The sequence below is a fragment of the Carassius auratus genome, chromosome 9 (assembly GCF_003368295.1).
Source record: "Carassius auratus strain Wakin chromosome 9, ASM336829v1, whole genome shotgun sequence".
Lineage (NCBI taxonomy): Eukaryota > Metazoa > Chordata > Actinopteri > Cypriniformes > Cyprinidae > Carassius > Carassius auratus.
Genome location: NC_039251.1, coordinates 22,313,755 through 22,328,506, shown reverse-complemented (window position 1 = coordinate 22,328,506; position 14,752 = coordinate 22,313,755). Strand labels below are relative to the sequence as shown.

At 36.6% G+C, this 14,752-nt stretch overlaps 1 protein-coding gene across 1 annotated transcript in view; it reads left to right on the top strand.

The window, feature by feature from the left end:
- asic4a (acid-sensing (proton-gated) ion channel family member 4a) overlaps positions 1-12,686 on the top strand; it is an 82,600-nt gene extending 69,914 nt beyond the window's left edge. The window contains exons 2-10 of the mRNA XM_026272048.1: positions 2,189-2,333; positions 2,578-2,705; positions 3,945-4,098; positions 5,007-5,060; positions 6,502-6,655; positions 6,768-6,859; positions 7,965-8,044; positions 8,283-8,402; positions 9,798-12,686. Coding sequence (XP_026127833.1) covers positions 2,189-2,333; positions 2,578-2,705; positions 3,945-4,098; positions 5,007-5,060; positions 6,502-6,655; positions 6,768-6,859; positions 7,965-8,044; positions 8,283-8,402; positions 9,798-9,914 — 1,044 coding nt within the window. The 3' untranslated portion in view covers positions 9,915-12,686. The remainder of the gene's footprint in view (positions 1-2,188; positions 2,334-2,577; positions 2,706-3,944; positions 4,099-5,006; positions 5,061-6,501; positions 6,656-6,767; positions 6,860-7,964; positions 8,045-8,282; positions 8,403-9,797) is intronic.
- The last annotated feature ends 2,066 nt before the right edge of the window (positions 12,687-14,752 follow it).

Sequence of the window (14,752 nt, the reverse complement as noted above, 5' to 3'; positions counted from 1 at the left end):
TTTTAATGTCAGCCTGCCCGATGAAAAGATCATATTATACCAGCATGAATTTCCTTCTAGCTTCTGCTTTAGTTGGTTGATCACGATAACCATGCTGTTTACATGTAAATCGTTTTGAGTTTAGCAGAATGTCTAAACTGCTCTTTTCAGTACAATGAAAGAATGGCACTATCAGGCAAAACTTTCAGTGAATGAGAACTTTAAATTAAACCTGTTTCTTATGCAAAGAAATTGTATGATTTTAAAGGACTTGAAATATGTAGTGTATCAGTTTTATATTACATTTATTATGAATAGTGTTATTTATACTATTACAGTATTTCAATTACTAACATTACAGTATTTATTAATATTAGCTTAATATTAATTTAGATTTTCAGTTATAATTTCATTAGTTTTAGTAATTTTGTTGTGCTTTTTCATTTTTATTAGTTTAGGGTTTACTAAATATTTCTGTCTAGCTTTTTTTTAATCTTGTTTTAGTACTTAAGCTTGAACTTATTTTAAGGTATTTAAGGTTATTTTTTAAGTTAGATATTTATCTTTTATTTCAGCTCTATTCAATTAACGAAAAAAAAAAAAAAAAAAAAGCAGTCGCTGGTCCCCATATTGTCTGGACAAGAGCAGCTAAACATCTGCTAAATGTCTCGTGAAAGAAAGCCATGGAAGCTTGGAATTTTATGTGGCTGATTAAATGATGACAGAATTATAATTTTTGTAAGGAACTATCTCTTAATGATGGAGACATCAGCCAGCATCCCTTGTTGGGACCAGCATCCAAAACACTACATATGTTGGAGCCCAGCTATATGGCGTTTTCACAGTGCCAAGAGTCTTCCTTACATTTCTTTTTTTTTTCTTCTGTGTTTTCAGTCAATCCAACATTTTAAGCTTTGTTTTTATTTGTGGTAATGATTCGATTTGGTGTGTTAGCTAAAGATTGGAACCAAAAACATTCTGAATAAGAGATTAGAAAGAGTTAATTTCTAGATATTTTGTGACTTTAAATGTACTTTTGTCTGTTTTTTGAGTCACTGGACACCAGTTTAGAGTCCTTCTTCATTAGGGTGACTAAACAGGCCATTTTTCTATATTGCCTAAATATCCAGGTTTTGACTTTTTGAACTGTGCAGATCAATCATTGTATGGCATGCAGAAGAGCTATCGAGAAAAGCAGATGGCTCCTTATGCTTTCGAAACGCTCTTGAGGTACTTTGGTGTTATTAAATGATCAGTATATCGATTTTATACAATACCTGCATTTTATTGGTAGAAACTACTTTGGATATTTAGGCAGTATAAAAATCCTGGCCACAACATGTCCCGTATGAACAGCACATATGTCCACCCTATTCTTCATCCACCTGTGCTTTTTGCTGATCCATTTCCTCCTGACATTTATTTATGAGTGGTTTTGTCTTTTATTTTTGAGTATTTCGTTATGCAGTCCTGTGCGTCAGCCTGCAGAGTTCCTGAATAATAGTCTTTTTGTCACCCTTGCTTAAAGTGAGACGGAGTCTATAAATAACAAATTGCATGCTTTTTAAAATGTAATAATTTTTTTCCTTGTTTTTTTTTTTTTTTTTTGAGTGGCTGCACTCTATGTACGGATATTAAGTCCAGTTTCAGAACTTATTGCTTTTGATTTTGTCTTCTCTTATCAATATTACCCATGTGGAGCAATTATTTTGATGTGATGATTTCATTGTGGAGGCGGGTATGTTTCTCAGAATGTGGACTATTCATTTTCCTCTTGTTTGAGGAACAAACACATTTCATGATAATGCAGCATGGTTTGTAGAACTGTCTCTCTCTCTCTTGTCAAAATGAATATGACAGGAATGAGACAGAGAAAACATTGTTTGTTATGCCACCGAATATAAATGCCCACTGACAGAATGATAAATTGTCAATTTTTTAATCAGCGTCTCTTTTGGTTTTTCAAGCGAGTTGGAAAATCTTTTTATGAGGATTTGAATGCGTCAGAACTTTTGAAGTTTAAAGTGACCCTTTCTCCAATTAATCCTAGGCATCTTAAAAGTCATCTCTTTGAGGATCAAAAGGTTCATTTTGAAAAAATTAAATCAAAAAGAAACAAAGGTTATGTTTTCCAAAGATTGTAGCTTGTTGTGGCCTCCTCATTAAGGAATTATTACATTTTTAATTAGTCATTGGTGTTTTTTCATAGGTCTACACAAGATACGGGAAATGCTATACTTTCAATGGGAACAAAACAACCTCCAGGAAGACAAAGCAAGGAGGGATGGGAAACGGGCTGGAGATAATGTTGGATATTCAGCAGGATGAATATCTACCTATCTGGAAAGAGACAAGTGAGTTATAATGCCACACAGAGATGATTTCTAGTTGGAAAGTTGCAAAGTCATTCCATATTTTATGGTTCTCAGATCTGTTAAGATAAACATGTTTAAATTCAAGGTTTATTTGTGATGATGTTTTTCCCATTTGTATTGATAGCGGGATATTGTGAGGCTTATCTTTGTGTTATCATTCATATTGCTTGTTGTGCTTTCTTACCCTGTATTGCTCATCCTCTTGTTATTTTTTTTTTTGCAGATGAAACATCTTTAGAGGCAGGAATCCGTGTTCAGATCCACAGTCAGGATGAGCCGCCCTACATCCATCAGCTGGGCTTTGGAGTCTCCCCAGGATTCCAGACCTTTGTATCATGTCAAGAGCAAAGGGTATAACACTTCCCTGGAATCACTCTCAAACTTTTCAGTCTAAGCACCACCTATAATGAAATCAGACCGTCCAAGTATAGTGCCATCTAGTCAAATCAACAATTTTTAGATAGCTTAATGGTCTAGTATTCTATAATTTATTCACCATCGTGTTGTTCCAAACCATACATGTTTTTTTTTCTACAAAAGTAGATTTTTTAAAATAACTGTTACACAGCTTTTGTCATACTGAATTCCATAGAAAGCATGCTGTTTCTTATTATATTAAAGTGAAGAAGTAAATAAAAATAGCAGCCAGTAAGCAAGCAATTAGCAGAGGAAAGTTTCTTTGCAAGTGTGAAACACACTCAGAGTTGAGAAAGTGACTGGCAGTTGAAGGGTCCCCAAGCATGTGAACTATAAATGTGTGTATCACAGTATTTCTATATCCATTCAAATATCCCTAACTGACTTCTAACTGGCTAGTATTCTGAACTCTATCTGTGTACTACAGTGTATGATATCAAGTTTATTTATTTATTTATTAGATTTTTTTCAGGAGAATATAGCATATTGAATAAGTAAAATTAAAAACTATAGTCCTGAAAGATGAAACAGAAGTAGCAAACTTTTTTTCCTGCATTGTAACATCGAAGGGAAACAGATTTAAAAGAAAAAATGTAGGTTGGGGACTTGGTCCTATCCATCAATTGTTAACTGGACGGAGGCAGTGTGGGTATAAGCGGAACAAATGATTGGAGGACTCCAGCTTTTTCCATGACTGACCATTTTGATAAAATATAGAAGGGAAGAAAACAATTTGTAATGTATGCCTGGTTGAATCTATCGCAATAAAATAAATAACATGCATTCAGAAAATAGATAAGGTGAAGTGCATTCAAAAGTACTTTTACACTACAAACACAACATTTTGTCCTTTAAATATTGAAATGTAGGGCAATGCATTCTTAAAACTGAGCACTGAATGCAATATTCTTGTTTCAAAGGCAAGCCGCTCATTAAGCTTTCCTTCTGTAAATCAAGCCACATACAAACAGAAATGTGCTCTTTTGTCAGCCACTTCAGTTTTTATGCTCTTTAAAATTGTGAGAATGCTGCTTATTTGCATACTTAATTTGCATGGACTAATTCTCTCTTTATATCTGTCTCTCTTGCTCTTACAATCTCTCTCTGTCTGTCTGTCTCGCTCTCACTTTATCTCCCCTGTTCTCTTTCACTGCTCTCCCTCTCTGTGTGTAGTTGACCTACCTGCCCCAGCCTTGGGGGAACTGCCGCTCCACCAGTGAGCAGATGATCCCAGGTTACGATACCTACAGTATCAGCGCCTGCCGCCTGCGCTGCGAGACTCTTGAGGTTCAGCGTGTGTGCAAATGCAGGATGGTGCACATGCCGGGTAACGCTACACTGCTGCATTCATTCCCCACTCAACCTAATCAGCACGCTAATGTATTCTGCTAATTGCTAAAATACTAAATGAATAAACTCTTCTCATCTAATTTGCTCCAGGCAGTGGAGCCGAAAGCTTAATGCAAGTCTCTAAATTAACTTACTGTCTAGTCACACAATACGAAGAGCTGAGGTAGTTCATTTGGCATTTGGAAGGAAAACTCAGATGATGAACCTGGACCCACTGATTCGTTACATTTCACTCAAAGTAACTGGAAAACCACAGGAAAAAAGCAAATACTTGTATTTTCTCTTTTGAAAAGCGACGACGTATAGACTTGTGCGCTTCCTCTGTCCCCAGAAACCTCTTTTCTTATTAACTCCACCACACCTGAGTTGTTATCAGTGTGGCTTTGGAGAGCATGTGACTGTTGGTGGCCAGGCTATAATGGAAGCTTTGCTTTTCTCCTTTAATGTTCCTAAATCAATCTCCCATAATGCAAATTGAAAAGAGAGACTTTTCCAAAAGCATTTACTCAAAAGGCCATTTTCTCTTAGGTGCCATATGTATTTCCTCGAACCGGTTGCTCTCTTGATGGATTTGGGTGGCAACGATTGTGTGTTGGTGGGGATTGGGTTTTAAAGACTTTATAAATGGGCCTTTAGGGAGGGTTTGGATCAGTCCATTTTGGGTGCAATTAGGCCTAGACTGATGGTCATGAGGGAGGCGTGTTGAAAGCGAACCCATCTCCCTCAGTCACACGCTGCCTTCCATCATTTTAGGATGAATAACAAAGCAGAGGCGCGCTGTCTCTTTCTCTGCCGCTCATGCTTTTTCTTCCTTGGCTGGCGGTGAAATAACAGCAATCATTTTCCTCGTGATTGATCAGAGTCATTATGTATTTTGTTTCTCAGGAGATGCCGATATCTGTACTCCCAGCAATATCAAATGTGTGGACAAAGCACTTGGTAAGCAAGCATTTCTCATTTTTGCTAACGCCCTGGAGTGTAATATCTCTGGAGGTAGTGGGCACGAATAATTAAATCCCAGATAAACAGATGTTTCTGTGCGGGGTCTGGGGTGGAAGACAGAGGATAACTCAGTCAGTCCGTGGAGGAGAGTCAGCGTTTTGACATCCCATACAGAGCAGGATTAAACTGGAGATCCCTGCAGTGCATTACCGGTACCCTCTGATACCCTCACGGTGTTATCACCCGCTTTAGGTGTCTTGTTCCACTGATTTTATGACACACGTAAATGGAGCGGCTCATGAAAAGTTGATGATGAGAGATGTATCGGTACAATTATGATAGTCCTTATCTAATAAGCCAGAAATTTAATTATCTCCACAGTCAAAAGGAAACCCGACCCCATTTAATGGGTGGTTAAACTAAATCCAAATTTATCTTGAAAGAATGGACTGTACTACCATTCACTGGATTGACCTATTCAAATATTCAAACGGAAATCTCTACGATGATAGGTTACTTTAATTATTTACTTTCTATATATATATATATATATAAAAAGTGAACGTAAATTTATTTATAATATTACTAAAGATTTCTGTTTCAAAAAATGTTTTCAATTTCTATTTATCCAAAAATACGGGAAGAAATGTCGTGGTCTCTTTAAAAAATATTAAGCAACAAAACAGTTTTTAACATTGATATTAACAAGATATGTTTCTTGAAAACCAAATCAGCAAATTAGATGTGACATTGAATAATAGCTGCTGAAAATTTAGCTTCGCCATCACATGAATAAATTACTTTGTAAAATATGAAAAATATATTACAGTTGTAATATAACAATAATAATAAGATATTGTTTTAGAAACATTAAAACATATTTCACAAACATTTGAATGGTAGTCATACATACTTAATAAGCACTCTATATGAAACACGATGATACAGCTTAATGTATATGTATCTGAATAACTTCAGTGTTGCTAGTTGAACTTGAAATTATGAGAAGCTTGATAAATTTCAGTAGCTTAGTACCCAAAACTGCAAAATCTGCATGTAATAATGTAAATCAAATAGGCGGTGTCGTGATGTGTGTACTCAATTTTATTCTAAAAATAGGGAATTGCTATTAAATATGTGGTATATTCTGTGTATACTCTGCCAACTTTATAAGCATGAGTGTGTGTGTGTGAGTGTGTGCTCTCTTCTGGATGCCCTTCAGAAACTAAATTAAATCTGAACAACATGCTGAGTGTGTTTCAAGCATCTTATGGATGATTATTTAGCACTGGTGTTATCTCTCCACATTAGTTTGATGAATGAAGAATGGCTGTGCAGGTGTGTGCTGGAGCACCTGCTGTCTCACACACTCACACACACACACATACTGTACACATCTGCCTGCTGCTCTAAACTGACGTGTGTGTCCTCTTCGCAGCACTGCTACAGACAAGTTCAGGTGACACATGCTTGTGTGAAACTCCCTGTAACCTGACGCGCTATGGTAAAGAGCTGTCCATGGTTAAAATCCCCAGCAAAGGCTCGGCTCGCTATCTGTCTAGAAAATATGACAAGTCTGAAGACTACATCAGGTGTGGCAACCTTTCCCCCTTCAGTATAGTTCAAAACAGATACAGTATAACTGCACTGATTCTGAAAATAATATGATTTACACATAAATGTATTATTGTCCTTTTGTTTTAGAGACAACTTCCTTGTTTTGGACGTTTTCTTTGAAGCTCTAAATTATGAAACAATAGAACAGAAAAAAGCATATGACGTTGCAGGTTTATTAGGTGGGTCTTGTGCTTCATTTTGCCACTTCAATCTATCTTAGAGTAATTTTCAGTGTATTAAACTTGAGCATTTCTGAGCTTAAATCAATAGGAAATTAAAATTGACTTAAAATTGACTATCAATTTTTTTTTTTTTTTTTTTTTTGCGCATGGTCTTATTGTTAATAATTTATTGGTGCACAGGCTTCCCCAGAAACAAAATGTTTGATTTTGTGTGTATATATATATATATAGCCTGAAGTGGTTTGAAGTCATATATGATAAAGAAAAAGTTAATATAAAAATAATAATAAAATTATATATATATAAATTTAATTATCTCCGCAGTCAAAAGGAAACCCGACCCCATTTAATGGGTGGTTAAACTAAATCCAGATTTATCTTGAAAGAATGGACTGTACTACCATTCACTGGATTGACCTATTCAAATATTCAAACGGAAATCTCTACGATGATAGGTTACTTTAATTATTTACTTTCTGATATAAATATATCACACGCATAATAACACAACATAGCCTAATAACACTTAAAAAAAAAAAAAAAATTGCTTAAAATCTGATCTACAAGCACTGAGATTCGGGTAAAACTTCAAAAAGTCACAGATTCAGTTTAAATCATATATATATATATATATATATATATATATATATATATATATATATATATATATATATATATATAATTTTATTATTATTTTTATATAAACTTTTTCTTTATCATATATGACTTCAAATCACTTCAGGCCAAACACGCAAATATCACCCAAAATCTTGTTTATTTCCATTGTTATTTTAGTACTATTTATATACCATTATAGTATTTATTAATATTTTGAATTAGCTTTTATTATGTTTTCAATGTTCTTTTTTTATTCATTTTTATTAGATTTTTATATTTGTATCTAACTTGTAATGTATTTTTAGTAATTTTAATACTATCTAATATTTTAGCTTTATTCCAATTAAAATAAAAGTTTAGTGAACAGTAACAACGTTCCAGTCAGAAATATGCCATTTTAAAGAAGATGCATTTCAAATTACAATTTATGTTGAAGAAAATGTGCAAATCAGTCTTTCTCGTTCTTATTGTTATATGTTTTCAGGGGACATTGGTGGGCAGATGGGTCTTTTTATAGGAGCCAGTGTTCTCACCATCTTGGAGATTCTGGATTATGTATATGAAGTAAGCATGCATTGTTTTGGCCCCACATTCCACATCCATTCATTTTAACCAATAGCTCTTCTCCTGCAGTGTTTTTTTTTTTTTTACATTGTGTGCAGTATTTCCCATAAGAGCCGATAAGACTGGACTTCTGAGCTGAGCAGCAGAATTGCTGATGCTGCTAAACTCTGTTTATAGCCCTCATTTGTCCTACTTTCCCTGCTGCCCTCTTCACCCTGACTCCCCCTCACTTTCCTAGGTGATCAAACACAGGTTGGAGCGTTTGCTCAGATCACAAAGAGATGACAAAAAGCAAACCCAGCAGCAGCAACAGGCCAGCACAGTCGCCACAGTAAAGCTGGAGGAAATGAAAGCTAAGGTGAGCCACATGCTAATCTCTGGAGCGTTACTGTTAGGATGCAGCATAGATCAACTGAATAGGAAAAAAGCCCAGAGGGAAATATAACATCAGCAGCAGGATATTGAGCCATGATTGGGATGCCAGGCTGTCTGCTTAGACCAGGATTGAATCAAATCTCCCTTGTTCTTATTGCAATCCGATCTTCTGTTCATGGAAGAAGAACACAGTTTTTGGCAGAGCACACTATATTCATGAGAAACGGAGTATGCTCAAAACTAATTCGATTCAGCGCATTGCCAGTGGGTCCTGACCCAAGATTGTTCGATCATTACAAAGTTGCCAATTCCAGCTCTAAAATCTCAGTCATGCTGAAGCTAGTGTGAAATAGGCAACATATAGGCTATACTGACCTGTGACCTTTAGTTCTATATTAATTAACTTCCTTTGTAGTGTGCTGAACAGTGTTTTTTTTCTCTTTTTTTCTGGAATGACACATAAAATGATTTTGCCATCTGTCGGATATCACTGAATGAGCTCTGTGAAATCACACCTCTCAGTGACAACCTTAGGTTCTGAAATTAGGTTCTGATAAAAGAAGTTTATGCTCACCAAGACTGCATTTATTTAATTAAAAATACAGTAAAGCAGTGATATTGTGATATAATATTACAATTTCAAATAACTGTTTTCTATTTGAATTAATTTGAAAATGTAATTTATTCCTGTGATGGCAAAGCAGAAGCTTCAGCAGCTATTACTCCAGTCTTCAGGGTCACATTGTTTTATTCTGAAATTATTTTAATATGCTGATTTGCTGCTAAAGAAACATTTCTGATTATTGTCAATGTTGCATATCCTTTTTTTTCAGGAGGATTTTTTAAACAATATATTAATATCTTAAACAAATAAATAAATACGAACACAAATCTTACCCCAAACTTTTGAACAATAGTGTATACTTTTTTTCTTTAATTTTCCTCTCACACTCCAAGGATCCATGGACTTAAATAGATTTTCCATTTCAGTCCGATAGGAAGCAGCTTAAATTACTTACAGCAATTTTAGTTCACATAAACAGCTTATATATATGAAAATATGAGACTACATGGAATAATACTTTACATTATGATATTATTAGTTAAAACATTCACGGTGTCTTTAATCATGATACTGTTTCCACCATTTGTAGATGCAATAAGCCACTCAAGGCGGTGCATTACACTGAGTTTACCATGGTTAAAGTGGATAAACCACTGTAACACTCAGCCTCGAGTGGATTTTCACTTTATCACAACACAGATTAAACAATGAGTCACAGCCTTAGTCATAAGAGGCATTTTATTTCCCAACCCAACAGTGTGTAAGATGTAGTATCCTTGCAGAATCCCGTCTGACATTCTCTGTTCCTCTCAGGATACTGGCGAGATGAGCCGGAGCCACTCAGAGGGAGCTTATGCTAACACCAATCTCCCAAATCACCATCACCACCACCGTACCCACCACCGAGTGTTCGAAGACTTTGCCTGCTAGGAAGACTCGTCTGGCGGGTGGGTCTAGTGCTGTTGACGTCTACAGAAAGAGTTCTCTCAGTGCTGAATGTGGGCTCAATGAAAGACCCTCAAATCTCAGTGCTAATCTCTCTCGCTGTCACCAGTTAAAGCTACAGCCAAAGCCGAACTCTAAACCCTCGCTTCTAGGCACGGATCGGACACTGCGGTCCAGCAGGAGACTCTCTGAATTCCCGTCCATCCCCACCCCCCACCCGCCTCCTGTTACAGGAAGTGACATCAGTGGCAACTCTACGATTTCTACACTGAATACCTTGGTACTGGGCCTCTGCTATATCAAGGCATAGACTGCATGACATCAAGAGCCACTTTATACTCCAGATCCTGTTTGAAGCATTACATTCTTACTTTATATTTTGTCAGCTGTTAGAGTTTGATGCGGTGAGTTCTCATCTTGTGAAATAGTATCATTCAGATTAATCTACAAATGTAAATGATGTGTTTGAATCATGGCTATCAACCCTTAGGCTCCAGAGCGTAAGAGAAATAACTTTACTCTGGTATACTCTTTTTCTGAAATCATGAGGACGGTGTAGAATAGTTTAAGTGTTTCAGAAAAGTAATGTGTATCCATCTCTACTGGATATGTCTGGTAAATGTTTCCTTATCTCAAATGGCTTATGATTAAGTTAACTTGAAGTATATTGAATAATCCAGCAAATTTTGTAATGTTATTTATAGAGCTGTAACGTGTGAGTGGTAATGGGTGTCATTAGCAGTAACAACATAATCTTCTGTGAGGTTACTTCCCAACGGAGAGCCAAATGATGTGTACAGTAAAGCCCACCAGCCCACCAGAGCCTTTGCGGTAACCATATGGAAAAGGTTTGTTTCATCCATCCATCAGCTGATGGATCCCCTCTCCCAGACCTCCCGAAAGTGTTTAATGAAACAGACCTTATGTTCCTAGTTCCACTTTTGAATGAGACGGAGTGCAGCGGTCCCCCAGAGAATGATAAACCGGGTTTGCTCAGCACACTCGCAAAGTATGAGAGATCTGATGGACCACAGCATACAGCTTCATGTTTAAAAGTCAGTCGATGAGTTTTTCTCAGGGTTCTTAGCTGCGAAATGTCTAGCGGTCTCTTTGACAAAAGGCCAGATGTGCAAAGCATTTCAATCAGAAACCACAGACTTTTCTGTGTGCGAAATTCAGCAAGAACTGATATTCAATGACAATTCAAAGATGAAAAACTTTTCCATTTGAGCTAAAATCCTAATAGCGTAAATAGAAGTATTGAATCTGTGGTTTCAAATATGGCTAATATTACTGTAAGTCAACCGTGTAGCGCCCCTATCTTTGTTTATTTTGGGCTTTTTGGAAATGCATTACTTTGTAACCAGACATTTCAGGTGCAGTTCTTGTATAATTAATGTCTGATGATTTTATTAGCTTAATGGGTGTTATAATTTATTTTGATGTGTGTAAGACTTCACTGTTTAAAAGATGTGGTATTAAAATGAGCAGAAATCATATATATACAAATAAATTATTTATATAGTGCTATATCTTATAACATTGCACACATATATTTATTCATATATATTGTGCTAAATTTTCTCCAGCACATTTAGTGCTCATTTTCAAGACCTATTTTCATTTGTTTACCTACATTCACAAACTACAGAATTCTTTTATAAGTGACATGGCTGTTTATCCTCTATAGATCAGTTCCTCTGCTGGGTAGATTCTGTCGACAAGAAAGATTTAGCATTTTTATATCTTCTGGAATGCATCTCATATTTGGATGTCATATCAAAAACATGCCGCATATATTCAATCCATATACAAGTAATCATTGCTAATATGGGCTTTAAATTTTCATAAATATGTATCACAGTGGCATTTTAAAGGTTCCCAGTCAGAGTTCTGATGGCACACTGAGCCGGTTATGCATAATAATACAGTTTACTGTTATAAATAACTGTGCTGTCAGCAGAAGAGCTGACATACCAGTGCATGTCCAGGAATTGCACTGGAACAAATCACTCAGATTTGATTTGGCATTATCTGTCAACCTCATGCACCCATAGTTGTATATTTCTGCACTCGTGGCCTATCTTACCTGCGCAGAAGGAATTGCTCCAAATTTTAAAAATGCAATTGCGTGTGCATGACTCGTAGGTCTTTTCAAAAAGCACTATCTTCCAAAGTCCTTGCCATTAGTGTGGAAGGTATTTTCTATATAGCAAATGGCAGTGATCTTGTGCAATCCAAAAGGCAGATCTCTCACACTAATTAAACATTTCTCCAAACTGAGGTCAATGTTGCACCATTGTCAAGCAATTAACGCAGCTATCTTTTCCTAAATAGGCTGTATTTATTCATGATTTCTTACAAATTGCATCATTTTCTTGAAATACTCCAGGTGGAAGATTATGAGAGAGAAATAGAAGAGAATGTAGGAAGAGGAAAAGGAAAAGAGAGAGCAATATCGAAGGCACAGCAGGAACAACCGGAGCAACTTGTGGTTTGGGACAATGTCCAATTCCACCATGTAGCGCCGGTGCGTGAGTGGATTAAAAATCACCCACATTTTGTTATAGTGTTTCTTCCAGCAAAGTCTCCGTTTTAAAATTCAGTTGTAGAGTAATTCATGTGGGGATGGAAAGAGTTTTCAACCACAAGTTCTATGACAAAGTAACTGGATTTAAATGGATTTAATATTTGAACCTTGCTTTTCTTGGATCGGTAACTTGGAATGCTTCAAGCTGATTCTTCAGTTGTGAAGTTTGTACAGTATTGTTCAAAATAATAGCAGTACAATGTGACTAACCAGAATAATCAAGGTTTTTAGTATATTTTTTATTGCTACGTGGCAAACAAGTTACCAGTAGGTTCAGTAGATTGTCAGAAAACAAACGAGACCCAGCATTCATGATATGCACGCTCTTAAGGCTGTGCAATTGGGCAATTAGTTGAAAGGGGTGTGTTCAAAAAAATAGCAGTCTCTACCTTTGACTGTACAAACTCAAAACTATTTTGTACAAACATTTTTTTTTTTTCTGGGATTTAGCAATCCTGTGAATCACTAAACTTATATTTAGTTGTATGACCACAGTTTTTTAAAACTGCTTGACATCTGTGTGGCATGGAGTCAACCAACTTGTGGCACCTCTCAGCTGTTATTCCACTCCACGATTATTTAACAACATTCCACAATTCATTCACATTTCTTGGTTTTGCTTCAGAAACAGCATTTTTGATATCACCCCACAAGTTCTCAATTGGATTAAGGTCTGGAGATTGGGCTGGCCACTCCATAACATTAATTTTGTTGGTTTGGAACCAAGACTTTGCCCGTTTACTAGTGTGTTTTGGGTCATTGTCTTGTTGAAACAACCATTTCAAGGGCATGTCCTCTTCAGCATAGGGCAACATGACCTCTTCAAGTATTTTAACATATGCAAACTGATCCATGATCCCTGGTATGCGATAAATAGGCCCAACACCATAGTAGGAGAAACATGCCCATATCATGATGCTTGCACCTCCATGCTTCACTGTCTTCACTGTGTACTGTGGCTTGAATTCAGAGTTTGGGGGTCGTCTCACAAACTGCCTGTGGCCCTTGGACCCAAAAAGAACAATTTTACTCTCATCAGTCCACAAAATGTTCCTCCATTTCTCTTTAGGCCAGTTTCAGGCCTCTTTTTGGCAAATTGTAACCTCTTCTGCACATGCCTTTTTTTTTTAACAGAGAGACTTTGCGGGGGATTCTTGAAAATAGATTAGCTTCACACAGACGTCTTCTAACTGTCACAGTACTTACAGGTAACTCCAGACTGTCTTTGATCATCCTGGAGGTAATCATTGGCTGAGCCTTTGCCATTCTGGTTATTCTTCTATCCATTTTGATAGTTGTCTTCCGTTTTCTTCCACGTCTCTCTGGTTTTGCTCTCCATTTTAAGGCATTGGAGATCATTTTAGCTGAACAGCCTATCATTTTTTGCACCTCTTTATAGGTTTTCCCCTCTCTAATCAACTTTTTAATCAAAGTACGCTGTTCTTCTGAACAATGTCTTGAACGACCCATTTTCCTCAGCTTTCAAATGCATGTTCAACAAGTGTTGGCTTCATCCTTAAATAGGGGCCACCTGATTCACACCTGTTTCTTCACAAAATTGATGACCTCAGTGATTGAATGCCACACTGCTATTTTTTTGAACACACCCCTTTCAACTAATTCAACTAATTGCCCAATTGCACAGCCTTAAGAGCGTGCATATCATGAATGCTGGGTCTCATTTGTTTTCTGAGAATCTACTGAACCTACTGGTAACTTGTTTGCCACGTAGCAATAAAAAAATATACGAAAAACCTTGATTATTCTGGTTAGTCACATTGTACTGCTATTATTTTGAACAATACTGTACAACCCTTGCCTGGTGTTTGGATGGCTGCATTAGTTGTTTTAAATACTGAGCTTAGTTTGGAGAAAAACAATGATCAGGAAAACTGTAATGTATCTTCATGTGATATTATTTCATCTTCAGACGTCAGTTCCATTCTGGTCCAAATGGTCTATGTGTGTATTTTTAAAACTGTGCTACGCTGCTTTAACTTTGACATGCTGTTCTTTTCCACCCGCTTTTGCCAGCCAGACCACCATTTAGCTCCGAGAGGGGGCCATAAAACGAGGCACTGAAGCAGCATATAGTGCAAAAAGACTGTTGAGATTTTCACACGATTAAAGGCATCAAGACTAATCAGGCTAATTACCCATTACGCTCCAGAACCTAATGGACTGTATACCAGACTACAGAGAACACATAATACACTTTGTACAAAGGTCTGCT